Source organism: Urocampus carinirostris, chromosome 8 (assembly GCF_059441175.1).
Source record: "Urocampus carinirostris isolate Australia breed hairy pipefish chromosome 8, RoL_Ucar_1.0, whole genome shotgun sequence".
Taxonomy (NCBI): Eukaryota; Metazoa; Chordata; class Actinopteri; order Syngnathiformes; family Syngnathidae; genus Urocampus; species Urocampus carinirostris.
Window position 1 is genome coordinate 12,512,422 of NC_142356.1, and position 27,999 is coordinate 12,540,420.

The 27,999-nt window shown below is 39.7% G+C and overlaps 1 protein-coding gene across 2 annotated transcripts; it reads left to right on the forward strand.

Annotated features, from left to right (window-relative positions):
- On the forward strand, positions 1 to 27,999 carry patl1 (PAT1 homolog 1, processing body mRNA decay factor). 2 transcript variants are annotated; one of them, XM_088341628.1, is made up of 20 exons: positions 1 to 152; positions 2,587 to 2,692; positions 2,779 to 2,982; positions 4,536 to 4,775; positions 4,854 to 4,930; positions 7,684 to 7,764; positions 8,523 to 8,720; positions 8,968 to 9,069; positions 11,293 to 11,379; positions 11,730 to 11,950; positions 12,045 to 12,189; positions 13,399 to 13,516; positions 14,490 to 14,587; positions 15,076 to 15,135; positions 15,199 to 15,344; positions 16,784 to 16,943; positions 18,819 to 18,944; positions 24,841 to 24,932; positions 25,031 to 25,180; positions 27,355 to 27,999. In XM_088341628.1, the coding sequence occupies exons 1-20, from the start codon at positions 138 to 140 to the stop codon at positions 27,374 to 27,376; spliced, it is 2,448 nt and encodes an 815-aa protein (XP_088197754.1). In that variant the 5' UTR covers positions 1 to 137; the 3' UTR covers positions 27,377 to 27,999. The 2 variants fall into 2 exon arrangements, with proteins under 2 accessions (XP_088197754.1, XP_088197755.1); XM_088341629.1 differs by having other exon boundaries at positions 12,051 to 12,189.

A 27,999-nucleotide genomic window follows, 5' to 3' on the forward strand; every position in this document is an offset into this window, starting at 1 on the left:
TCCGCTTGCGTGCTCGTTCGTGCGTGCGTGCCCGTGCACGTCATTTCCTAACGCACGCTTACGTGAACGTAACGAGCGCGTACCTCGCGCGCGGTTTTACTCTTTGATGCGCCCACTAGCCCCTAATCTAAGGATAGATGTTTCGATTTCAGGTGAGTTCCTCTCCCTCCTCCCTCGAAATGCCGTTTATTTGGAAAGTCGTCCATTTAAGAGAACACAAACGGCAAATGAGTTATTTGTAGAATCTTGCGTCTGCCACATTGGCGGCCTGTGAAGCAGCCTGTTTTCCTGCTGTAATAAGCCGCAGGAGGAAGAACAGCGTGGCGCTTTCTTTGCGGTCCGTTGCGAGTCACGTCATCTGTTTTTCTTTCTTTAAATCACATAATTACACCGCTTATGGACGTCATTGTTGTTTCTAACTGCACAAACTGCATGTTGTTGTCACGTTCCGGGTGGAAATTGTAGCTCGGTCGTGATGTAAGAAAACGTTAGCATTAGCATTGTTGCTAATGGGTCTCCCTGTATCATGCAGAACTCTGGTTTCTTAACGCACACTATATTATCATTTTTTGGGGCGCGTGAATGTCATCATACATAGAGTTAGTTCTTTATATTTTAAACCAGAATGATGATTTATCTTAATGCGACACGGGAGAGAAGTGTAGATAGCTAAACTGCAGTGAATCAATACATCCATATTAGGTAAACAACACTAAAGATACTTCAGTTGGGCTTTTAAATGGCTCCATTTCTGTTTGAATTTTGAGGCAGAAAGATGGAAACCCGATCGTTTACATTCTTAGATAGTAATTATAAGTAACCATCAATGCAGCGACAGCACTGCTTTCTTATGCCGTTTTTGTCTCATCTCGTTAGCTGCACCGCTTATCCTCAGTAGGGTCGCGGGGGTGCTGGAGCCCATCCCTGCAATCATCGGGCAGTGGGCAGGGGACACCCTGAACTGGTTGCCAGCCAATCGCAGGGCACACAGGCACAGACAACACGCTCGCTCATTCACACCTAGGGACAATTTGGACCGGCCAATCCACCTGAAATGCATGTCTTTGGAATGTGGGAGGAAACCGGAGTGCCCGGAGGAAACCCACGCAAGCACAGGGAGAACATACAAACTCCGCACAGGAAGTCCAGTAGCTGGATTTGAACCCACATAGGAGGGTCCAAAGACCTTAGAACTGTGCTGCACACGCGCTAACCACTGCGCTGCCGTATTTGTTTTTCACTAACATTTTTCCTGATAGATGAATTCCTTGTTTTTTTGTGGGGTTGCGCTCCCAAAACGTCCCAGGATAGGCAAAACCGCAAAGTAAAGCATTTATTTATCATATATCATCCATCCATCCATTATCTGCACCGCTTATCCTCAGTAGGGTCGCGGGGATGCTGGAGCCCATCCCAGGTTTCTTCGGGCCGTGGGGAGGAGACATCCTGAACTGGTTGCCAGCCAGTCGCAGGGCACACAGGGACTCTCTCGCTCATTCACACCTAGGGACAATTTGGACCGGCCAATTAACCTGACATGTATGTTTTTGGAATGTGGGAGGAAACCCACGCAAGCACAGGGAGAACATGCAAACTCCGCACAGGAAGGTTCGATCTCATGACCTCAGAGCTGTGCCGCACACGCGCTAGTTGCTGTGCTGCCCTATTAGATATCAGTCACAAATAATATATATGACTCTATTAAAACAACAATTATTGTTATACAAGTAAGAACACAGAATTGCATATGAATGAGTGTTCTATATCGTCATTATACCATAGTACAACAAAATGAGAGGGTGTCCTCTTTCAGTGTAAGAGAGCCATGTCGAGAGCAGCCGGCTAGCTGCACGCTAGAATCCGGGATCCTTGGGTTGAGCAGGTCTCCATCATGACTATAATACAAGAGTCACAAATGTAGCTGATTTCCATGAGTCGTAGCTCCAGGTCATCTGTTTAATGGGTGGTGAGAAACAGGCTCTGCATGGGTGGCCTGTTACGTATCCTGAGCTGTAGGCTTGCTTTCTCTTCCAAAGCCGCTTTAGTCTCTTCCCATACCCGATAACAATCCACGGAACACCCGGTAGTGATCAGCATTTCTTTGCACTTCATGTCTTTCCTCAGTCCAATTTATTTCACGCACTTCTTCTGAATATAACAAGTTGCTAAAATATTAGCTGTCGCCATGGTTCAGCATTTGTTTTTGACGGACACATTGACTTGTGCACCCGCTCAGCATACACCAGTTTAACACAGACAGTCACACCCGCCCAACACACACCCTCCTCAACCTGCTGTGTGTTTTCTGCTGCAGAACACAATGCGCAGTAAAAGTCTGTTAAAAGTAAACCGCGATAAAGCCAGGATTTACTGTTGTACGCAATTGAAAAGTTGATCTGAAGACCCCCAAAAAATTGACGTTAGGAAATTGCTAGTATGCGCTCTAAAGTTCCAAAAGCACGACTGTACTTGCACATTAAAAACACTTTCAAATGGTTAAATTGTACAAACATCCACTTTACACCAACCCCTCACTTTCTGACTTAAATTCAATAGTAACATTATTTTCCACGTCTAATTTTCTAGTCACTGGATGAAGACTGTACGTTGGAGGAAGAAAACGATGGACCAGTAGAAGACGAAGATGACATTGACCAGTTTAACGATGATACCTTTGGAGCTGGGGCTATTGGTTAGTTGTGCTTTTTAGTACATAAGTCAGCAAAAGTATATTGTTTCATTTATGATCCACCAACTATCAATTTGGATTTTCTTTAGATGATGATTGGCAAGAGGAACATAAGCGCCTTGCTGAGCTTGATGAGCGAGATGAACTCGGAGAGGAGCTTGGCTTGCAAGTTGGTGTGAAGGATGAATCTAATATAGAAGCAATTAAAGATCCCTCATCTGGCGTTGGAAATCCCCCTTTTCACTTGCCGCTCTCATCGCCCCATCACTCTTCTTCTGGCACACGACAGTCAGGTAAGTGCAGTGTTTCCCAGGAATCTTCTGACACCCCGGTGGCTGGGCAGTCTTGGGGTGGGTCCCAGGGCTTGGTCCTTTGTAAGAACATTTTAAATTCAAAAGGAGGTGCATTTTTTGTTGAAAAATCAAGAACCCACATCTAAGTTGAATATGTGTCCTTGTAAACTATTGAATCATAAATACAATTGTTATGAAAAGCAAGCACACAACAAACAAGTGACACCCATAAAGCTAGTAAACAAGTTAGAAGTTAAATGCAAAAAAAAAAAAAAAAAGCTCATCATCTTGTTAAACTTAAAGTAACTTGTGTTGTCCTGATGCTGTACCATTTTAAGGTATCATTGTGTAAACAGATCAAACTACCGGTAGGAGTTTTATATTTAGTAACTGTAATACTTATATTGGTGACTTTGTAAATATCAGTTTCACTACTTTTGTGATTACTGTTTTGACTGGATCCCAGTTCTTTGATGGTTTACAGGAGTCTATTGTAACACAGAACTTGTGTGCTACAGTCAAGTCCTGTGTCATTGAGTTTTCTTGCTCTGAGCAAAGTTTTATCATTGTTTGCAATGGCAGTACCATGTTTTAACGCTCTGTTGAAAACACCAGCAGTGCAACGAGGTGCTGGACAGCTTTTTTATCTATTTAGAAACCACAATTTGGCCTGAAATTTCAAAGTGTGCCTTATCCTATTATATGTACAGTGACCTTGGGTGTCCTGAAATACAATGTATTATTATTATTACTATGTACTGAAGATTATGGCGGATACGATTGGAAATGAATACAGTCAAAACTGGTATGCGTTACCATACAAGGTTTTACGGTAATATCATATTTGTGCGATGATCAATTTAAACATCGCTGAACTAAATTGCAAAATATTGTATGCGACGGGAATGGAACCCGACTAGTTGCAGTAAGAGTGCCGACACATTACCACTAGACCGCCGGTGGTACAGATGACGTATGAAAAGGCATTCGTTCTTATCTCCTTATCAGACTGTTTTGCATATCGCATTCTGATACGTTAAACAATCTCTCCGCTTCTTAAGCAGTGAATGTTAGAAAATGGAGAAAACAGAAAGTCTTTCAACCAGATTTTATACAAGCTCTCTTTCGTGCGCATACATATAAATATAATATCAGAATGCACTATGCAAATCAGTGTTGTTGCACAGTGAGTGGAAAAAAGTGTGATGATGACATAAGCTTTAATGCCTTTTATTTTGTTCTCTCTACCACTGGTGGTCTAGTGGTAATGTGGCAAGTCTCACTGCCACCTCTTGGGTTTGATTCCCATTGCATACTATGTTTGGCAGATAATGCCTTGCACTAATATACATACACACAGAAGCTCTTACTGTAGTCTCAATTTAGTGCACCTTATAGAGGTGCGCTTTTTGTATGAAACATAAATGACAAAATACAATTTATTTGGTTGGTTTTAGGCTTTTTAGTTCGTTGTGCCCTACAGTGCTGAAACAACAGTTTCTCAGACGGTGTACTTGAGCAATTCCCCTTTGTTCTTTTTTATTTACTGCTAGATGTGGAAGATGGAAAAAGAGACCGAGATTTGGCTGAGTCACTGGCAAGACTTGTCTTGGAAGCTGACCCAGCTATTGCTGGAGTTGGGGCTGCGGAGAAGCCTGCTTTTTCCCCAATTCAAAAGTTTGAGCATGACTCAAGGTCCCGAGTCCTACTACAACCCTCTCCGATTTCGCATTCACCTCACCTTCAGACGAAGCCCCATCAGCACCAACGGCCTCCTGGGCCCTCCGCCTCAGGTGAGGTCCAAAAAGAAGCATACAAAGACTTTGTTTCCATAATCTGCTCGACTGACATATTTTCTTGTACCAATCCAGACCATCATTCCTCATCAATGCTCCACTACCAGCAGCAACAACATTTACTTCATTCTGTTCCTGGCACTATTGGCCAGGTTAGTGCTAAACTAATCTTTATTGAACACTCTGTTATATTTGTATGGTTTGGTAGAAATTGTCTCCTAAATATGAAATATAACATGACCCTGCATTTGAAAGAAAAATCAGCAAACAATGGGAACTTCAATTATTTAGGTAACTACCTCATCTGTTTTTTATCCAATTTGTATTGGAAATACTAGTTTCAGTTTTTAAGAAAATGCTATTCTATTTTTGGTGCTCATGAGGCAGGAGTAACAAACATACGGCCCAAAGAGGTTCAACAAGGCCCGCAAAATAATTTAAAAGTGGAAAAAAATGCTCAAACGACATGGAATTCACAGATTGTCCTCTAGGGGGCTGCTGTTTCGATCAATTCCGTTTGATGCAGATTTGAAGGGCAAATTTGCCTCCGTAGGTCTGGATCAGCATCTACCACCAGGGTACCCCAAATTAACAGCCCCGGCTGCTAGAATTTTGTGCATGTTTGGAGCAATCTACCTTTTTGAACAAATCTTTTCAGTGATGAATATCTATAACAAAAATGCGTTCAAAGCTCACAAACAAACACTTAAATGACATTCTAAAGTTTCAGCTAGTCAGGACATGACACCTGGTATTGAAGCATTTGTACAGGCGTAAAAGACGCTAAATATCAGGAACAACAAGTCTAGGCTTTAAAATGCTGCCTTATTGTATGTGTCGGGGTATAGTAATATGAGCGAGGGTGTATAGTACTGTGTGAGAGTATACTAATGTGTGTACAGTGGTATTAGTGAGATCGTATCGTGGTGTGTGTATGAAAGTATGATTGCATTAGAGATTGTAGTAATAGGATTAACAGAGAAATACAAATTTCTCGACCTATGAATATTTATCAAAATTAACTTCGGTATAATATTTCATGTATATATGCCTAATTTATGGTCTGTGCAGCCCTTTGAGACTCCTTGTGAATAAGGGCTATACAAATAAACATGACTTGACCTGACTTGACTAGAGAGTAAAATAGAGTGTGTATGTGAGTATAGTACGTGTGAGAGAGAATAGTAATGTGTGAGTGTATAGTGCTATGTGTGAGCGAGCTTAGTAGTATAGTGTGTGATAGAGTATAGCAGTGTGCGTATAGAAGTATAACTGCATATGTGAGAGTATTGTAATATGACTAAAGAGAATATAGTAGTGTGTGTTTGAGAGTAAAGTTTAATGTGTGAGAGGATAGTAGTATGTGTATACTGAATGCAATATAGTAGTGTAAGAGTATAGTCTAATGGTTTCTTCATGGGGGCGGCATTAGCTCAGGAGGTAGAGCGCTCGTCTGGGGATCAAGATATCCCAGGTTCGAATCCCGGCTCCTCCGTGTTACATGTCGAAGTGTAAGACACTGAACCCCTAATGCCCCCAATAAGCAGGTTGGCGCCTTGCATGGCTGCACGGCCGCTATTGGTGTGTGAGTGTGTGTGAATGGGTAAATGTGAAGCACATTGTAAAGCGCTTTGGGAAGTCTTCATTGACTTGAAAAGCGTTATATAAATGCAGATCATTTCATTTTTCGTTTTTGATTTTTTTCCTTGCCCTCATGTAGGTTTTAGATCAGGGGATTGTGTAATAATAGTCTGTAATTTACAACAATATGTGGTCTGAGCAGCCCTTTGAGACTCTTTGTGATCAAGGGTCGCACAAATAAACATGATTTGACTTGACTAGAATGAATACAGCTCTGTGAATACGAATCCTTACTGTGGTGATTTAAAAAATGGGTAATTTAATGTTAGTCAGCAGCTTCACTACATAAAAATATGGTGGAATTCTTTTAGAGTATGTATGGTATAATTTTAATAGTGAAATGAGTTTGACGCCCCTGTTATAAGGTATTCCCAAATTCTTAAACATGCAAAATGTGAGGAAACAGTACATGTTTTTTGCACGAAATCTGTATATTCCGTATATAAGGCGTACCTATTTATAAGCCGCACCCATTACATTTTTAAAGGAAAAAATAGCCTTACCTGACAATAAAGCCGCATGTGCCCACATGGAAATATAAGATATTCACAAAGAAAGACGGTATTCAGAGTTTTAATAATATATGGTACCTTAACTCCATGACGTCCTGACGGCCTGCCAGACTTTTGATGAACAAATACGTGTCTGTACGATGTCACCAGTCAATAAGATCCTTAGTGCCATATATCATTGGAAAGCTTAAACTCTTGGTATTCAAGATATGATTCAAGATATGATTTGAAAATATACACATCCGAGAAACATCACTATCAGTCTGAAGCAAGATACCCGAAAACTATAAAGCCGAGGTAACTCACCATTACGTCCCCTTGCTGTCTTCAACTTCTTTAAATGACTACAGAAATTGTCAAAAAACTATACACCTTCCAGTATGTACGAAAGTGGTAGATTTTTAAGAAATATATATATATATATATATATATATATATATGTATATAAAGTATAGTACGTTAAAATCATTCGTATTTTTTATCCTCCCCCTTTCTTCTGAGACTACACCCCCATCTAACATCGGAGCTAAAAATGTTACTACTGATCTCAAAAGGACAAAAAAAACATAAGTGAAAAAGATTCGAAACATAAAAAATAATCTGAAAGTGAAAAAAGTTTTGAAATCCAAAAAAAGACCTTAAATTGAAATTTAATAATTGGTCATGTGACACTCCAATGGTGGTAGTTGTTTTATGTAATTTATTCAATCATTTTTTTTTTAAATTATTGTGTTTTTTTGGCTCACCCTTAGATGAACTCACGCAATATCTGGGAAAACAATATGGGTTTTGGACCAGTCAATGTTAACCCCGGATTAGTTACACGCATGGAGGTAAGTAATGATTTTCTTGATGTTTTCAGTTTTGATCTCATGTTATCAAATCAAGTCCTGATATTTAACTTATTACACATTTGTATAGGTTCCTTGAGTTCTAAGGAGTTACTTCATGTTACATTTCTGAACTTATACTACTTACATTTGATAATGGCTAAGAAAAGCAACATTCCCATTTTCAGAATTGGCGTATCTAGAGTGGATTTTTGTAATATAGAACAAAATCAATGCTGTTTTTAAAGAAAAAATAATTTTAACCACTAGAATCAAACCCCGGGCCATGAGATTTTTTATTATTTCTGAAATGAAAGTTTCCCTCCTCTTTGCCTCTAAGAAACACCCGTTATTGCTCTACTTTTCATTACACTATTGTTACGATGCCCTATTTTCATTGCACTATTACTGCAACTTATGTAAGTCTCAAAGCACTGCATAGTAATATTTTTAGCTTCTTTTTTTGACATTCTTTGCTCCTGACATTCTGCTCTTACGGGTTTATCTTGGAGTGCCATGTCTAATATTGCTTCAAACAATGTCCACTACGTTATAATTGACAATAAAGCCAATTCAATTCAGTGATGGTATCACATGGGAGAGTGTGAGAAGAACACTCTTTTGGGAAAATAAGAAGCGTTGAAGATTGTTTCAAATAAATAAACTAAGAAATTAAGTTTCCTTTCGAAATGCAACATGTTTATGGGTTACTTGTGTACTTGGGGTTCAATACCTTGCGGTTGTTTTTGCTTCCTTTTCAGGAAAGTTCTTTAATGTCAATAATAAAGGAAGTGGGACTTCCAAAACGTCCGTCTCCGGGGAGGAATGATGGACAGGATTTATCAGAAAGGGTTCCACCTCCGCGCTCCTCCTCTCCTGTGATTGGCTCCCCTCCAGTCAGGGCAGTACCTATCGGGACTCCGCCAAAACATTCAATGGGTCACTCCTTAAATCATCAGGTTCTTAGGAAATTATATATTCTCCTTTCGTTTTCTTGCTTGTTTTTGCCCGTTTACAGGACAAATGTTTGACTATGAATTAGATAACTCGAGGCTTTATTTGCAAAAAATATGTGTCACGTTCCTTTATTGAAAATGTCAGTCTCTTAATTTGTTGATTTTCACAATCTTATGATACATTTCAATAATTGCTGCTATTCTGTAGCCAAACTATAACGCCCTGTTTGTGTTTTTTCTGTGTGTAAAGATACATCATCCCACAGCAGTTCACGTCAGAGCCCCAATGCAACACAGATTTCCTCCACCTTTTCCTGAACGTTTGTCACCCAACGCTGTACTCAATTTCGCTGTGAGTTTTTATTACAGATTTACATGACTGTGCTTTTTTAATTTATTTTTTAAAGTGTGTTAAGCTTCATGACTTTTTCTGTCTCATGGTTGAAATTTTATACTTAGAACACACATTGAGGGCATTTAACTTGGATATGAATAAGACACCTGCCCTATGTTTAATTTCCTTAAATATTTATCTGCATCTGACCCTTGATTTTTAGTATTGAGAATGCCCAAAATCTTTACCATAATAATGCTAATATTAGTATGACCTAGTGAGAGGCCTTTTAAGATGTGACGATTATACTTTTATACGTTTGCTGCTGGGCAGCACGGCGGCGCAGTGGTTAGCGCTTGTGCGGCACAGTTCATGTCATAGGAACCTGTCGTGGGTTCAAATCCAGCTCCAGACATCCTGTGCGGAGTTTGTATGTTCTCCCCGTGCTTGCGTGGGTTTCCTCCGGGCACTCCGGTTTCCTCCCACGTTCCAAAAACATGCATTTCAGGTGAATTGGCCGGTCCAAATTGTCCCTAGGTGTGAATGAGCGAATGAGTTGTCTGTCCCTGTGTGCCCTGCGATTGGCTGGCAACCAGTTCAGGGTGTCCCCTGCCCACTGCCCGGAGATGGCTGGGATGGGCTCCAGTTAGAGCCGTCCCCTGTACTTGTGTGTCCTATTATTACAAGGAGCTATGTTGACTGCTGCGGTCACCTGTGGCAAGTAGGTTTTAGTTGAGGGGTCTGACAAAGCACAGCTCAATAAACCCCTTATGTTAGATACAAAATTTGACGCATGTGTTCCCGTGCCTGGACGCGCGTTACCAGGACCACCTCTCGAGCCAGTTTTGGTGGGCAGACCTACGCTCACAGGGTCAGGCGAGTTTCAGCCTGGAGGGAGAACGTTGGCGCCTATTCCCTTGGGCACACCTATGGCACAGGTCTAAAGAATGTGACTGTTAGCCAGACGCCAATTCACAGCTACAGAGGCTGGCCCTCGGGGAATGGGATAAGTATGGGATATCCCCCCACTGGCGAGGAAAGAGAGCCTAAGATTGTGTTGGAAACATAGAGGTTCCAACTAGCTGTAGTCTTACTACACACAGAATTTAGCTCTGGTACCAGTTCTCTCTCGGGGGTGGGGGGATTCTCATCCACTCTGGAGTTGCCCGCGGTGAAAGGTGCAAAGAGATGGTGAGCATATGAATTGTCCCCCGGCTCAATACCTTTACGTTGGATTCAACCCAGTTAAAAAGAGGGTAGTATTGGTCTGCCTTTGGGTGGGAGGACTGCTGTTTTTTGTGTGTTGTTTGTTGACGCCCTTGCAATATATTGCAGCCTGATCATTCTGAAAGGGGGATTACCTCATGTACAACCCCTTCTCAGGGTTTCTTCATTTTCCTCATGCTGAGGATTTTAAGTTTTTCCTTGCCCTCATGTAGGTTTTAGATCAGGGGATAGTGCAATGCTAGTCTCTAGTTTGTAATTCTTGTGATTAAGGGCTATATGTACAGGTAAACTTGCCTTGATTTGATTATTTTTGCTTACCCGCCAAACATTAGCTAAGAGTACCCACCCTTCTTTGAATCCCTTGAAGAGGTCCTGGATAGTGCTTCCTCGTCCTGAGAAGGGAATTCAGCAGACACGTGGCCAATTACAATAAGACCTGGAGGGGCATGATTTGGAAGGATATCTTTCAACCTCACACACCAGCTCGAACTCTTTCCCCACCAGCGTCTTAGGCCAGGGATAAGTTTGCCATGGTCTTTTTCTTGGCTGTTGGCCAGCTCTCTTTACACCCGGTTGGTGGTGAGCCCATGGGAAAGGGATCCCTGCTGTCCCATTGGGCCGAGCCGAGCTTGACCTTGTGGGTTTGGAGAGACCCACTAGGTGCCTGCCTGGCTACAGAAAGTCCCCATAACCTGTGTCCGGGCAAGATAAATTGTGGACTATTCTATTTAAACTTTGTAGGGGGTCTATAAACTGTTCCTTGTCTGCCCCTCACCTAGGACCTATAGGTAATTGGTGACTCTACCCAGGGCCGTTTGGCAAACAACTGTAGACAAGTTGAACCCATGTCTTCACCCTGATGAACTTAGGAAATCTAGCTGTTATTGCAGACTATAAGACCAGTACTTTACATCTAATTGTTTTGTTTTTAAGATAACGTTTTCTGTCGTTTCCCTCTTTTCTATTTCTTTTTTGGGGGGCGTCCTACTCAACTTCCATCCCCTTTACCATAAGAACTCGCCACTTTGTCGGGGACCATTTCCTCCAGGAGTCAATCCAGTATTATCCCAGATTCAACGGGCCCAGCTGCTCAATTCTCATGTGAGTTATACATTTCTATTTTTGTACTACTTTTCCACACAAGGTTGACAAAGGGGTTGGATCTTATGTGTGTGGTCTCTCGTCATTAGGTGGGAAAACCCTGAATTAATTGCCAGTAGATGCAATAGTTGCTGGTATTGGGCGAAACCTTTTTATTTTTATTGCTCACTACATGTTACAATACGCTTTTCTGGACCTCTGTATTTTTTATCTGCAATATTTGGCATGTAATGCTCTACATGCCACTGTACATGTATAGTATGTGACAGTCCAGTGTTGATTTTTGTTTAGATGTGTTAATAAATGTTGTGGCCTCAGCTCAACTGTCAATTTACAACCCTTTTTTGTAGGTGGCCGGAGTTCCCCGTGGGGGTCCAGGGCCTCCTTTGTTACCAACAGGGGGTGGTTTCCGACCCTTTTTCAGTGGCCCGCATCCTTCACACGGTCATCGAATTGGGCCCCTGCATCTTCATAGCCACCCCAACCACATGCCGCCCATCAGGCACAACGCCACTCATCTCCATCCTCAACACAGGCGCATACTTACCCAGCGCATGCAAAACAGGGCCGGGTATGTGATTGTATTGCACTGATACTTTTAAAAATGCAAGAGCTGAACTATCTCCTAAATCTATTCTCATTCGTACCATTTTACCTCCTTGAAGAGACAGAAACCGAACAGGAGGGGACTGGCGCAGCAGGGACCCATATAGCAACCTTATGACTCAGAAGGAGAAGGAATGGGTCACCAAAATCCAGATGATGCAGCTTCAGAGTACTGACCCTTTCCTGGATGATTACTACTATCAGGTAAGGATCCAGTCGTCGTTTTTATTTTTATTCATTTCCTTTCATCCTTGGAAATTACTAGAAATTAGCAGACATGTCTGACTTGACACTTTTGGTCTTGTTAACACAAAACACAATGTTACATGCAATAAAAACAAGTGAGTTCGTACAATATGGAAGTGGCAATTGATTTACACTTTTCCTTTTAGAATAAAAAAAAACACTGTTTAAAAACACAGTAAATGTGTTTGCCAAGTAGATGTTGCTCAATTCTGTTATCAGAATTCCAGAATTTGTTATCAATTCTGATATTTTTAACTCCATCTGACCAGACCTAAAAATCATGTTTGTGTAAAGGTTAGTCACTTCGTGTATATGTTGAGCTTGTTTTGTACAGATTTGCTGGGAGAATTTTAGATTTTCTGTAAATGCATACTTCTATGTAGGAGTTGGCAACTTTTGTAAACATATCGTATAGCAAGATTTTTTAAAAACTAAATAACATTCTCGATTTTATTACAATTCTTCATTTAAAGATATTTTCGGGATCAATCTGCTTATTTCTAAACATCTTCACATGATAAACTAAAAGACAACTATCTGAAGGAAGTTTATTTTGAATGGTGAAAAGATGCGGTTGAACATAAATGCCTTTAAAAATCTTTACTTTAGCACTTCAGGCGCTATATTATAATGTTCTCCACATTTGTGGACTTCCAGGCGCCTGTAGTGAGTACTTGTGTGTTTATGTGCGTGTCAAAACATATTAGAAACGGTTGAGATCTAATCCTCAGTCACTTGATTGAAACTAGGGACACACTAGGATTGCTTCATATTGAATTAAAGTGAATACATAAATGACCACCAGGAAAAAAAACTACCACAAAAGAAGAACTTAGATCATCTTGGGGGCTGAAGAAAACCTTCCTGGGGGCGGAATGTGTTCCCCGGGCCCTCTATTTTGACATATGTGGTTTAAACAATACATGATGACGAGGATGGACTTTTCCCAGAAGATATTCTGTATTGGATTTTGTAAGCCTGTTTCCTGTTGTCGTTTTTGGAAGTTTTCGCCTGTCGTATTCTGCGTGTTCAACCTGCCAAAAGAGAAGTGGTGCTGCTATTAACATCTCATTTTGTTGTTGTCATTTTGAGTGAAATCCAGGCCAATCAACGTGGTGTAATTTATGTCTTTTATGATTGTAAATACATCCTTCTGTCTTGATAAAGCAATACTATGAGAAGATGGAGAAGCGTCAGGAAAAAGAGAGAGACAGTAGTAAAAAGGAACACACTACGAAGCTTATCACTCCACAAGTTGCCAAGATTGAACACACCTACAGACCAGGTAAATTGACCACCAGCTGAACCTGAATGGAGAAGTACTTTGGCCGTCTCTCCAACATAATATTCATTCATAGGCTTTGATTTAAAAGTCCATGCATTTGTTTCATTACTCCTGCCAATGTAGTCATAACAAGTGCACTAACGTTTTAATTATCACCGATTGTAAGAATATAACCTTTTGAGGTTCTTTATTTTTAGCAGTAGGCTTAAACCCAATTTTTTACTTAAAGAGTACAGACGCTGCCCTACTTACGAACGTTCCAGACGATAGTTCGTAAGTTGAATTTGGTCATTAGTTGCTTCAGTGCTATATTTTGTATGTTTAAGGTTTATATAAGTATGTTTAAGGCTTGTATAAGTTACTTGTACTGTTATGTACTAAAAAAAACATTTCATACAAAAACATGCTCTATAAAGATAAATAAAGTGAAGTTTAACTTACTTTTGGAAGATGAGCTTCAAGAGTTAGGCAACTTCCTCCTCCAAGGTGGAATGCGGCCGAAAAAAAGCGTTCAGACCATTTTCTCAACCGCATCAAGCTTTCTTATTCCACTTTTATTTCAAACGCTTCGCCTCTTTACACTTTACGCCAACCATATTGAATGGATGCACGATATTAAACAATAAAAATATCAAATTTCTTATCGCGCTGGAGATACGGTACAGTATGTTTACACACGAACTAGGGGAAACAAGCGGACTTCTTCTTCAGGTTGGATGCTGGGTGAGCTCTCACAGCACCATACGCCGTAGTGGCGGAAAGAAGCACTACAGTAATGTCCTGTACTCGGACAAAGGTGCACAATACAAAATGTTACAGAAATGTTCGGATATTTTTCGACATCCCCCCAAAAAATGTTGGTATCGTATTTCGTAACTCGAATGTTCGTAAGTAGGGGAGCGTCTTCAGATGATATTGTAGAGCTTAGTTAAAGAAACACACAGGTGTTGTTCAATGTTTTCTTTTCTCACAGTTCAGTTTGCCGGATCTTTGGGCAAATTAACCGTTTCAAGCGTCAACAATCCACGTAAGATGATTGACGCGGTAGTGACCACACGCTCAGACGACGAGGTAGGTTTTATTTCAGATGTCCGTGTATTTTTTAGAATTTTGTATCATTGCTCTCTAAATAATATCCCAGATTTTTAACAAAAATCTTTTTTATGAATTTTGTTTTCCCACACACATGTTAAAGACACAGATTTTTATTTTCTGACATAATAACCAATTGTTAGATAAGGTAAATGGTGCTAAATCTGTATAGTGATTTACCAAGTAATTTTTCAAATGCTCCTATCAATATACCTGTAAACTTATACTAATTTTTATCAGATTGTATAATTTTTTTTGCTAAAATATTTCAATATGATTGTATACTTAAAAACAATTATTTTCATTTAACATACAACTTTTTGCCTACCTTAATTGAAAATGATTTCATTTCATTAAATGTAATTTACTTGGGTCTTTGTTTTTAAAATCTTGTATGCATGTGCGCCTTGATTTGTAAAGTCTTTTCAAGAACAAAAATCCAACCACTTGTGTCCTTTGATTACTAGGAGAAGAGGGAGAAACAAGTTTGGAATAAAAGACGACAGATTCTCTACACAGTGGAAAAGGTAAGGTCGCAAAAAACGTTCCCACATTCACCCTGAGTATTTAAATCTAGTCTCTCTCCACAGATCTATAGTTTGCTGCTTGAGGTTCAGGACTTTGAGAAACGTTTTGTCCTTGCGCCAGAGGAAGACCGGGATGCGTTACTCGAGCAGCACAAAACCAATACCTTGCAGCTCTGTAACTCTTTGCAGGAGAAGGAGTTGGATGACAGGTAGGAACCAAAAAACGATTTCAAAATCAAAAAATAAGGAAAGAAGACTTAAATTTCAAAGATTTCAAACTTGCAAGGGGAACACGGTAGCCTCTGATAAGAAAGTCCAGCCTGTTCTAAAAGCCCCCTCACATGAGCCTTTTGTTTTATTAACTCTTTAACGTCCGCTGGAGGAACTTGGGTAGACAAAGTCATGTCTTCACCATGTCACCAGTCACTGAAATACGTCAAGCCACATCATTGGATGACCATTTCTAAATATAAGAGAAACCCCACAGTCAATCTGAAACAAGATACCCAAAAACTAAAGCCGGGGTAACTCACCAGTACCAACCCCTGGTTGTCTTCAACCTCTTGGAATGTTTGTGAAAATGGCTTTCTTACAGCACGGACAATCCATCGAATCCAACTGTGTATTATATTTACTCCAAAAAGTAAGAAAACATTGCATAAATTAGCTGCATCTTTGTATAAGCCACAGGGTAGAAGGCATGGGAAAAAGTCGTGACTTATAATTCGAATTTTCGGGTGTATACTTGCTAAAGTTAATCATTGTCTGAAATAACATCTGACCGGACGCCCGGGGCGTGCATCTTTTACATCGGGCGCACAACTTACAGAATGTCTTCGCCCGGGTGTCCGACAACTTTTTCAAGGAGGAGAGAAAAAAAAAAGAAAACTTTTTTTTTTTTTCCAAATCAAATGTTTGCTTTATTCCGATTTTGATGTCTTTGTTCGGTTTGGGAATTTCGGTTTTTCGGTTTGTTTGGCAATTTGCATACTCTGTAGCCAATCAGAAGCCTGCATCAAATACCTTCGTGCTTCCGGACTTTCCGGAGCTTTATAAGGTTGTGCGTTTGCATATCATTTCCAAAGTAGACACACGGCAAACACAAGAAAAATGGATAAGTGGTGAGGAATCAAGCCAAAACCTCAGCCCCAGAAGAAATATTCAAAAGAAGCTAACCAAATCTATGACGCCACAAAATGTAAACGTACATTAAAAACATTGTGGAAAGGGGACTTCACGTGGCTTATAGCAGACGACGCAAGGCAAACATTGCATGAATGAAGATGAGTAAATACAGGTACATACTGATGGCAGATGGAAAACAGCGATGTCATATACATGGAATGAATGTCATAAGTAGATTTATAATAAACTTAATTTTAAAGTGTTGTTCAATTATATATTCTGATTATCAACCCTTAATACTTTGCGACACTGTTTTTTTTTTGTGATTTGTTGTCTTATTGTGTTTCAAGTTGTGAAAATAGGGGCCCGCATTTTATTTTTTTTTTTTAGAGTTGTCTGCCCTGGTGTCCGGTAACTTTTTGTCATGAGTTTCAGACACTGAGTTAATATGTACTTTCTTGCCAATTGATGCTCAAGCTGCACACACTAATTCCATACATTTACTTAATGCTCTCTTTTAAAGGGTGAGTGATGAGCGATGTGTCATGATCATGTCGGTGAGGAAAGGCAAGCGACTCATCTCCAGGCTCCTCCCGTACCTGCCCCCCTCTCATGCTGCCGCTGTTGTAATGACAATTGCACAAAACTTTCCAACCCTGGCCAAGAAGGACAAGCAGGACCAGGTAATACAATTCTCCCTCTTTTCCAAAATTCCGTGCCCGTTTTAGGATGCCTTCTCCATTTCACTTTTTGGGTACCAAGAGGTCTAACGGACCGCGCCCATCAGACCGCCTATGATGGGGTTTAAACGCGGTGGTTGTGTAGTGCATACGGTGCGCTCTTGCGAGTCACCAAATAAAAGAGGGTGTTGCTTTTGGCTCCTTGGGTTCCCTGCCTTTTCATTGGATGTTTGGATGTTTTTTTTAAGGAGCTGTACGGAGTTTAGGAACTTGTTACTCACTGCTGCCATCCCAAAGTCATGATCACAGCGTGCATTTCTTCTCACATTTATCTTCTTTTTTTCCCACATCTTTTTTGGGCAATGGGTTGGCGTCTGGACTCGACTAGAAGAAGATCTTTTCTTTCACCATTGTAATGCTACGCTGACAAATAGATAGAGGGAAATTCACATATTCACAAATAGAAGTTTAGAAAGAAAAAAAAAGGCGAGGATAGCACAAAGTCACTCTTCAATTCTTCCCCAATCACCCATTCCTTGAACCTCATGTGTTCCTCCCCGGACAGCTCTGACAAAAGTAAGATAAAAGCAGATCGGCGCAGTGGAAAATGAGGCATAAGGGATTTTTGAACTCAGTTGGGTATTGTAAATTCATACTTAATAGAGAAAATGTTTAACTTTTCAACTTTTTGAGGATACCTCAAATGACGCACACCACCTTTAATTTGCAAGGAGCCAACGCTTGACATTTCTCATAAAAACCCTGTAAACAAGTGGCTATATCTCATCTTATTCAATGCAAACAAGTCAAGTCATGTTTATTTGTGACGCCCTTAATCACAAAGAGTGTCAAAGGGCTGCACAGACCACAGATTATTGCAAACTACAGACTATTATTACACCAACCCCTGATCTAAAACCTACATGAGGGCAAGGAAAAACTCAAAAACCTCAACATGAGGAAAATGAAGAAACCTTGAGGAAAAGACCAATTAAGTATTTTAAACCTGTTGGCCAAACAGATACAGCTGAGTATTTGAGATATGGATTTTAATATGAAAAAAAAGCCGCAGAAGTGATGAATTTTGGATTTCATTAAAAATGCAGCTAATTGAGCATTGCAGGTAATATTATTTTGATAATAACATTCTAACTACACCAATTTTTATTGCACTATTGTTACAATGCACTTTTCTTTTACATCGCATTGTTATAACTTGGGCCAGTTTTTCCAAGAACAATGTTGTGATTATTATTTCTTGCCTATTCATCCTAATAATCTTTTATCCTTTTTTCTCAGCAAACATAAAAATTGGAAACCCCAAAATATTACACATGGCTTGTGTTGGTGTTAATTTTATGTGGAAGTTTTTGCATGAAATATGAGATGTATATATTTCCAGTATTTTCATTAAATTGTGATAAAGAGGCAAAGAAAGGAGTGGGCAGGATCCTTTTTTCATTTTGTTTTGGTTCCAAAACTCTCACATAAAATTAACACCTTACACATGTGTGAACCATATTTACACATAAAATATAAAGAGATTTATTTAGGATTTTCATGAGATCGCATTGGGGAGGGAAATTAGAGAGAAGTTGGGAGGGATGTAGCCCAATACAGCGCACTTTGCTGCCAGGGCCTTCTGATAGCGTGTGACGATACTGATACCAAATCCTAAATCCCTGGCATGTTTTTTTCCTGACAAGGGGAGAACAAAACCCCGATTATGTTCCAAAGTTTTTATATAAGCCTATCTTGTTCACATTCACACAGTTATTGTGGTCTCTGCCACCCTTTGAGACGTTCCACTGAATACATAGTCTATTTTTGTGTTAAAATTAAAATCACATCAAGATATTGTGTTTTCTCCCCTCTTAGGTGCTGTGCTGGTTAGTGGAGCCAGTCTCTGCAGTGATCATGTCCATGTCGAGCGTTGCCCTCACAGACTTGCTGCAAGCGCTTCAAGGCAGTGAATGTCAACTTGCCGCCGTACTGAATAACAAGGTAAACACAATTCCCATGTCATAAAACGATAAAACGACTCTTATGTTAATTGAACTACTACAAACCCAACTACATTCCTTTAAATTTCAGTTTTATTGAAATATTTCTCTTGTTGTGGTACAATAAAAAATGGCACAGAATTATTTGTAGTGTTGCGTAAATGTGGCTGAGGTACATACGAAAAAACAATCGGTCGAATTGTTTTGTTTGGGGTTGAAAATAGACCACTTCTTACTTTGTTATTCAGTTTCGACACATGTTTGTTTGATGAACTGATCCAGAGAATTATGCGATTTCATTTGAAAAATATATTAGATAACACAAATAATTACGTTAAAATAATGGGGAAAAACTTGGGTTAAGTGACGCCTCAATGATAACTCAAAGTGGGACGTTTTTAAACAATTTTTTTGTTTGTTTTGTGGCCTTTTTTCAACCAGAATTAATAGTTTGCTGTGATATATTTTAAAAGACGTTTAATTACTTTGTAAATTCAAGTATTTAAATTGAATCAAGTGTGAACTATCTTAATGTTAAATAAGCAATCTTTTATTGTAAAATTTTATCAAATATGCCTCATAAAATGTTTTTTTCACACCATCAACGTAATGAAATGATTATTACAAATAAATCATTCTTCAGAATTTACCAGTTATGGTCATTTCTAGATTCAATCTAGATCGTAGAACAAACGTTCTGCTGACATCAGCTTCTCCCAAATAAAGGCGATGGCTTTGAATATATAAACGATATGAAAGTTGTTTATAAAGAAAATATTTAGACTACCTATATACATTTTGACATACAAAGCAATTCAAAGTTTTTAAACATTTGCTATAAAGCGAGAAACGAGGCAACTAAGAAAATACATGGATGAAAAATAGGTCAAACTGTAAATTCGAGTATTGAGGCACTGATAGCATAACAAAATAGTGAAACTATTTTGGTTTTAAGACATAGCTAATTGGTCTTTGGTCATGGAAGATAATAGAAATAAAATGAAAAAAAAACCTGTGAGGATTTAAAGGATTTCTATTCAAAGCGCATCCTATCTGTCTTCCGGCAGTGGGCACACCCCAAATTGGTTGCCTGCCAGTCGCAGGGCACCTAGGGAAAATTTCGGAAGCCCCAATTAACCTACTATGCATGTCTTTGGAATGTGGGTAGGAAACGGAGTACCCGGAGGAAAACCCCACAGGCACAGGAAGAACATGCAAACTCCACACGGGGAGGTGCTGGAATTATATAGCCAATTGGGCTAAGCGAAATCAAATCGATATCGTGATATGACGTAGTGCGATGGTGTTAATCGCAAGACACTGCGGTTTGAGCCTTGTGTAAGCAGACAGAAACCCGAACACGGCATCCACTGAAGAGGGCGCTGTTTTCTTAATAAAGAATGTCAATATGACTAACCTTTGCGTTGTCCAAATTGTGACATTAATATTTGCTCATGAGGAGATGTTTCACAGACAAAGCCTGAATCACATTTGACCATAACTGCAACAGCTCCCCTATTTTAATTACACTGGGGGAGGAGAGTTTAACATAGTCAGAGGACACCATCGTAAAACTAATATCAGACTGGAGAAAAATAAACATGGCAATGCAGCAGCTTCTCCTCACAAGCAAATGGTTGAGTGGTTAATAAGGTGATTAAACTATTTTAAGCAAGGAAAACCATTTACTCAACTGTAGGAACCCTATATAATTAAGACAATTCTAACGTAGTCAAATGAATAATAAATGTGTTTACAATTATCCCATCAGTTGCTATTACACCATCCCCTGATTTTAAACCAACATGCGGGCAAGGAAAAATTTCACTTTTATCCTGTTAGGACCAATCTAGGAAAAGAACATTTAAAGTTAAATGATCATTTCAGGGGATTTCTCCGGGTTTTCAACAAGAAAGTGGCAGGTTATTTTGACCTGAAGACAACAGGAGGGTTAAGTACTCACATAACTAGCACAAAAATGCACTTTTAAAAAAAAATTTTTAAAAATCACATCGAAATGAATACACTGGTCTGAAAAATGGCAATTAAGTTTTTTTTCCAAAATCATGCAGCCCAAATAGCCAACTTATACTCGTTTAAATTGCACACTGCATGTAATCAGAACTGTTTCGGCTTGAATGTTACTTGAATCTTACCGTGGCGAGTCAGACCCCATTTCGTTTAAATGTTCATGTGTCACCGAGCTACTGCCATGATACACAAGCTCTGCTTTTCAAACATTGCAAGTAGTCTTTTTATCCGCTGTATCCAGGCTAAAATTCTCCTAAACACCATTTCTGTATGTTTAAGTTGTCGCTCATCACAGAGCTGCTATTGCTCATAAGCGAGAGATTTTATGAATGTTAGAGATCCCTCACTCTGTTGGAAAGATAGCTGACAATGGAATTCATTGTATATTATATTGACTATTTGTATTATCAGTTTTTGTCGCCAATTTTGACTAATCATCCACCGCATTAGGGTGGTCCTTATTTTTCGACTTTTAAAATTTCATGCTCTGACCCCTTGAATATGTTCCAATATATACAAAACGTAATTAGGCAAAGTTTCATCAAAATCAAAGGATATTTAGAGGTCGCTCAAGGCCTCTGAAATTTTGGTATGAAAAATAAGGATTTTTCGCACATTATATCAGACCTAGTGTACAAAGTTACTGGCACAATAAATAATTGTTCAATAATAAAACTGCATAAATACATGTCAACAAAATACTTATCTGACCACACCAGTAAATAATTTTGACTGTCTTTCGGATTTCAAGGAGAACAATTGTCACAAAATGGATTGGGATTATTGTGGCATTCGTTTTGACTGGCTTTCTGTTATCGATTAGTATCACAGTGCCTTAGTGGTTTCAGATATTCACCACACTGAGTTCTGATTGTCAAACGTGTCACAAAAATCAAGATGGTTTCATCGAAGGGATCAAAAAAATATCTTCTGCCTCATGAAGAGGATATAACAGGGTGTAAACTACCTTCGATTCAACAAGTTTTGGGTTATTTTTTGTATCGACACATCGAATGCAAAGAGACTATCAGAGTTGCAGCAACAGCCACCGTAGAGAAATTGACATCTTTCTGGCTCAGAGCACGGATTCCTGTACGTCACACACAAGACATGGTGAAAAAAGTTGAGAAACTATTTGCTGAGTGGCAGGGACTGAAAAAGAATTCAACTCGTGAAACAGAGACACAGAGAAAAAAGGAGAATGCGTTCAAAGCCAACTTCAACAACCTGTTTGATGTGGCACATGCTGAAGCCTTGACTCTAATTAAGATGGAAGAAGACCGCGAGTTTCTTTTGGCACAGAGAGAAGATGGACGACGTGGCTCGATGACATCGGTAGACAAGGTCCTTGAGAAAAAAGAAAAAGCCACACAGAAGAGACAATATAAAGAGGAAACCAGAAAGCGTAGATCCGATCAAGAAATTGAGGCGATGAGTCAATCAGTGACATTGGAGGGCAGCAGTGAAACTTCGGAGTCTGGCAACTTTTCTCCAGACAGCGTTGCCTGCAGTAGCTCAACTTCCGATACCAACCAATCTAAAAGAGGCAGAAAGCAAATCATCTCCCCAGAGCTGTCGTCTAGTCTGGATTGAACCGGTATTTCCGATAGGAAAGCAATGCTTCTTGTCAGTGAGACAGCAAAGAGTTTGGGACATGATCTCTCAGAATTCTCTTTAAATCGAAGCTCAATTTGGCGACAGCGGCATGAACACAGAAAAACACAGGCCACAGCTATTAAGCATGCCTTTGATCCAAAAGCTCAACTGGTTGTTCACTGGGATGGTAAACTTCTTCGTTATTTGACTGGCTCCGAGAAGGTAGATCGGCTACCAGTTTTAGTGTCTGGACCTGGAATTTCACAACTCTTGGCTGTACCGAAACTTGGATCTGGCACGGGACAGGAACAGGCTCGTGCTGTGACAGACACCTTAAATCAGTGGGGTATATCTGATCAGGTGAAGGGTATGTGCTTCGACACAACCAGTTCCAACACCGGTCGCCAATCCGGAGCTTGCGTGCTTTTGGAGCAGATGCTTGGCCGTGACCTGATGCACTTGGGATGCCGTCACCATGTCATGGAGCTTATTGCAGGTTGTGCATTTTGGACGTGCATGGGATCGTCTTCTAGTCCAGAAATCCAAATCTTCAAGCGATTTAAAACGCAATGGAGCTTCATCGACTCCAGTGACTTTCAGAATGCAAACAGTGATGAGTACACCAGACAGAACATCGCAGATGTTAGAGACAGCCTCAACGGTTTCATTTCTGAAACCTTTCAAGCGAACCAACCAAGAGACGACTACCGGGAGTTGCTCGAGCTTGTCCTTGTCTATCTCTGAGGCATACCTGAGCGAGAAGTGAAGTTTATGGCACCAGGGGCGATGCATCAGGCGAGATGGATGGCCAAGGTGATATATTCATTCAAGGTGTGGATGTTTCGACACCAGTTCCGACTGACTGCCCGTGAGGAAAAAGGTCTTCGTGACGTGTGTCTTTTCTATGCTAGGATATATGTTAAGGCTTGGTTCCTGTGTCCTGTGGCAGCCAGTGCTCCTCGCCATGATCTCGCTTTTCTAAAGGACCTGGTGAACTATGGGAACATCAACAAAGCCATCTCTCAAGCGACAAGCAAAAAGTTTGCAACTCATCTCTGGTATCTTTCTGAAGTCCTTGTTGGCTTGTCCCTTTTTGATCCCGACGTATCGCATGAAACAAAAACTGACATCTCGAGTGCCATGAAGTCAACCCCAGGAGCGGAAGAACCAGAAGTTAAAGGCCAGGTGGATCTGAAGTGCGTCAATGACAAGAAACTCGCAGATTTTGCAACCACTAATACCATCAAGCTGCTGCAGCTTCTCGAGATCTCCACCAGCTTCTTGGATGCAGAACCGACCACATGGAATGGCCGCATTGATTATAGAGAGGCATGTGACAAGGTGAAAGCATTGTCTGTCATCAATGACCACGCAGAGCGAGGCGTCGCACTGATTCAAAACTTCAATGGTCGTCTCACCCACAATGAAGAACAATTACTGTACCTGTTACTGGTGGTTGCAGAACATCGCAAAAGGTTCCCGATTACTCAAAAACAGACCATCGTGAAACAGAAATGAACACTTTGTGAACATACACAACATTTGATGATAGGCTATGTTACAATGATAAACTTAATGATTCGTTGAGGTAATTGCTGAACTGAGAGCAAACGCATTGTTTTTCCAAAGACAATCGGCCTGTTTTATGTGAACTCTGAACTGGTGATTTGGAAATTATTATTCGACTATTACTCGGTAGACTGTTTGGTGTTGGCTTGGTTCTATTTTCACTTATCATATTTTTTTTGTACTGTATGCACATAAAACTGTAAGATTTGTTTTCACACTGTTTTGCATAATGCACATGATCTGTGTTGGTGAAGTTGCAAATTTAGTTCATTTTATTGACGCCCAAATTTGGATGTTATTTGGAAATGCCGATCACGCACAGTGAATGAAACCTCGAAAGGGTGGTGGCTGTTGAGGTAAAAATAAATACAATATTGTTATATTTACTTGTAACTTTTCTTGTTTTACAATTATAAGCAATGGACTGAAATTGGATGTTCTAAAACGCCGTACACATAGGGTTAAGATTTCCGTTTTTCCTCGAAAATTGCCAAAATTTTATCATTTTGGGAAATTTCAAAGTCGTTGAGCTACCTCTAAATATTATCCAAATTGTTCAAAATTGCACACAGTGTGTTTTTATCGATATAAGAATATATGCGGGGGGTCAGAGCCCAATATTTCCCCCCCAAAAATTTCGACCCCCATTAAGGACCACCCTACACCGCATAGGCTGAATGTATATATTTGTTTCTGTTCAGTTTGGCGTGACGCTGCTCTATCTGATCTTGAGTGAAGGAGAGCGGATGCAAAGCTCCGAACCAAACTGTCAGCTCATGGATGACAATCGATGGTGAGAGATTTCAGTTTCAGTCACGCTACTTCAGTATTGCATTACGACGATTCCTTGTTTATTATGACTTTTTTTTCCATATTCTGCTGGTTATCCAGGACCGAGCTTGTGTTTTCTGTCACCCGGGAGTTGCTCAGTGTTCCCTCATCGTCCCTATCACCTCCCCTCTTCACACCTAGCAACCTAATCTCTCTCTTCTCACGCTTCATTGACCGACAGCGATTGGAGTTGTTACAAGAAAAGTTACAGTAAGACGCATCAGTATTGGGGATGCTCCGAAATGTCGTTTTGGGGCCGATACCGAAAATTGAAAATGTAAAGTGCTCGGCCGAAATACCAAAACGGTAACGCATAAGTAAATTACCCCTTCTAAAATGTAAATAATTTAAAACATTTATTCTGCAAAGACTTAGATATATAGATAGATAGATACTTTATTCATCCCCATAGGGAAATTCACACTTCCAGCAGTATCCTTGTGTTGAAAAATAAAATAATAAAATAAAGATATGGAATACAAAAATACCCAATATAACGTTTTGCTATAAAGTATTGAAATAGTGCTATGGAAAATACACACTGTAATAAAAATAGGGTAATATGCAAATGTAGGGGTGGGGTTTAATGTCGGCTTTTACTCGCCCGGGTGGAGTTAAAGAGCCTCATGGCATGAGGAAGAAATGATCTCCTTTGTTAAAAGGTATTAGATAATACTAGAAATAATTAACTTGAATATTACTTTAAATCACTTAATTAAATGTGACCTGATCTACCGAAATAAGTGAGGCAAATATCAAATTTGGGTTTTGTGAATTCATGGAAAGTATTAGAAATGAGCTTTAATACGATACCATAGTTAAAGCTATATGAGGAACTATTTTTAAAAGATGGCCTTCCATCCGCCTTTTTTTTGGATCAAAAACCTGAGAAAATCACGTTTGAAGTTGTCTTTTCTTTTCTGGTGTGGTATCAGTTGATGTTTTTACAGTTAAGGGGGTAGTCTAATTTTAAAGTGAAGTTTTAACAGGGATTTCTGCACACAACAAAAAAAGAACTGCAGCAGACTTTTGAAGACTCATTAAAAGAACTTTTAATTTCGTTTTCTAAAATTAGAAATATTGTATATTGAATCTTTATTGGCTGTTTTATATACCTTCCCTATTTATGTGGTTTACGAAACTCTGGGAAAGTGTTAACCAATGTCATCTTTTTCAAGATAGCGAAAAATGTAAAAAAAATGATTTTATTTGTATGTATTTTTTATGATTTTCCTTGTTTTTACCCCCCTAATTTTCGGCCTGTTGCCGAAAATAGAACGTTGCTAATTGCGACTCATTTCGGGCAGAACTAGTCATAAATGTTAAATGTTGCAGTTTGGTCAGTGCAGCGACATCTAGTGGTCATTTGATCAACACTGTATATTGCCATTTTGTGAACATGATGTACAGACCTTCCCCTACTTCAGACCTGGGAACTCCGGTCCTGAAGGGCCGCACGTCCTGCCAGATTTTGAAGTTTGCTCTTCTTTAACTCAAATGATACAAATTATAACCTCGTTAGCAAGCTAGCAAGTGCTCGTTAACGATACTGGTGATTGGAATCACCTGTATTGGATCAGAGAAACCTCAAAAATCATGCAGAACATGCGGCCCTCCAGGACCGGAGTGCCCAGGTCTGCCCTACTTACTAACAAGATGGGCTGCGGACGTTCGTTCGTAAGTTAAATTTGTTCGTAAGTTGCTTCAGTGCTATATTTTGTATCTTTAAGGTAAGTATGTTTAAGGCTTGTATAAGTAACCTGTATTGTTTTGTATTTGAATAATAAACATTTCATATAATAATATGCTCTATAAAGATAAATAAAGTGAAGTTTTACTTACTTTTGGAAGATGAGCTTTGAGAGTTAGGCGACTTCCTCCTGCCTGGTAAAAAGTGGCCGAAAAAAAGCGATCCAACTATTTTCTCAACCGCATCAAGCTTTCTTATTCCACTTTCATTTCAAAAGAAAGGGCTCGCCTCTTCTTTACACTTTACAATAACCATCTTGAATGGATGCACGAGCTATTAAACAAAAAAAAATGTCAAGGTTCTTAGCACGCTGGAGATACAGTATAGAATGTTTACACACGAATTAGAAAGAGGAAACGGATTTCTTTGAGGTGGATGCTGGGTGAGCTCCCACAGTGCCACATGCTGGAAGTGGCGGAAAGAAGTACTACAGTACTGTCCTCTACTCGGAAAAGGGTGCACACAATACAAAATCTAATTTCCAGCAATGTCCGGATATTTTTCGGCATCCCGAAAAATATGTTAGAATCTACCGTATTTCGTAAGTCGAATGATCGTAAGTTGGGGAGCGTCTGTACGTTTGTTTTGTGTGTTCATTTTCTACGATAATACATTTTTAAAATTTGTTTTTCAGGCTCTCCGATTCGCCCAGGTAGAAGTTTCCACGTCAATCCAACCAACTCTACACTCGATGCTGACCTTCGTGTGGTTGTTTGTGTTTGTTTGTTGGTGCGTGCGTGCGTGCGTGCGTAGCATCATGAAGTCATTTTAATCGTGTGTGTACATGTACGTCTGAAAGAGAAAGGATGGGTGCCATTTTAGTAATTATTGCATTTTTAAAAAGCGAAAGTCATGCTTTCAACTCTGCCTATGTTGAACCTTCAAATTAAAATGTATTTCTATTATATAAATAGTGTATTGTAATCTTGTCGAGTCTTTTCCAGATAATGGATATTGCTGCAAAACCCATACTGGTAAATAGTATCAAGTTAATATTTCTCTAAAAGGAATTTACTTCATCTTGGTACTGTGTTTAATAAGGTAGGACCCTTTTTAAATTGGACATCCATCTGGTTTAAGGAAATTTTGAATGAGGGTGCCATAAATTATACTCTTTAAAAATTAAGATTGGAAGCGTGTCAACGTGAACCATGCAAAAAAGGATGGTGAATTGTTTGCTTAGACAATTGAAGATTGGTATTAACGCTGCTCTGATTAAAACCTATGCCTTGGGATTTCATTTGAGCCTTTTACATGGAATAAAATTGGCTTGTTTATA

Bases quoted from the DNA above. Each gene is read 5' to 3' on its own strand.
- patl1 (XM_088341628.1), top strand. The intron at 2,983-4,535 runs GTAAGTGCAGTG...ATTTACTGCTAG, and splicing joins TTCTGGCACACGACAGTCAG to ATGTGGAAGATGGAAAAAGA. The intron at 14,588-15,075 runs GTAGGTTTTATT...TTTGATTACTAG, and splicing joins CCACACGCTCAGACGACGAG to GAGAAGAGGGAGAAACAAGT.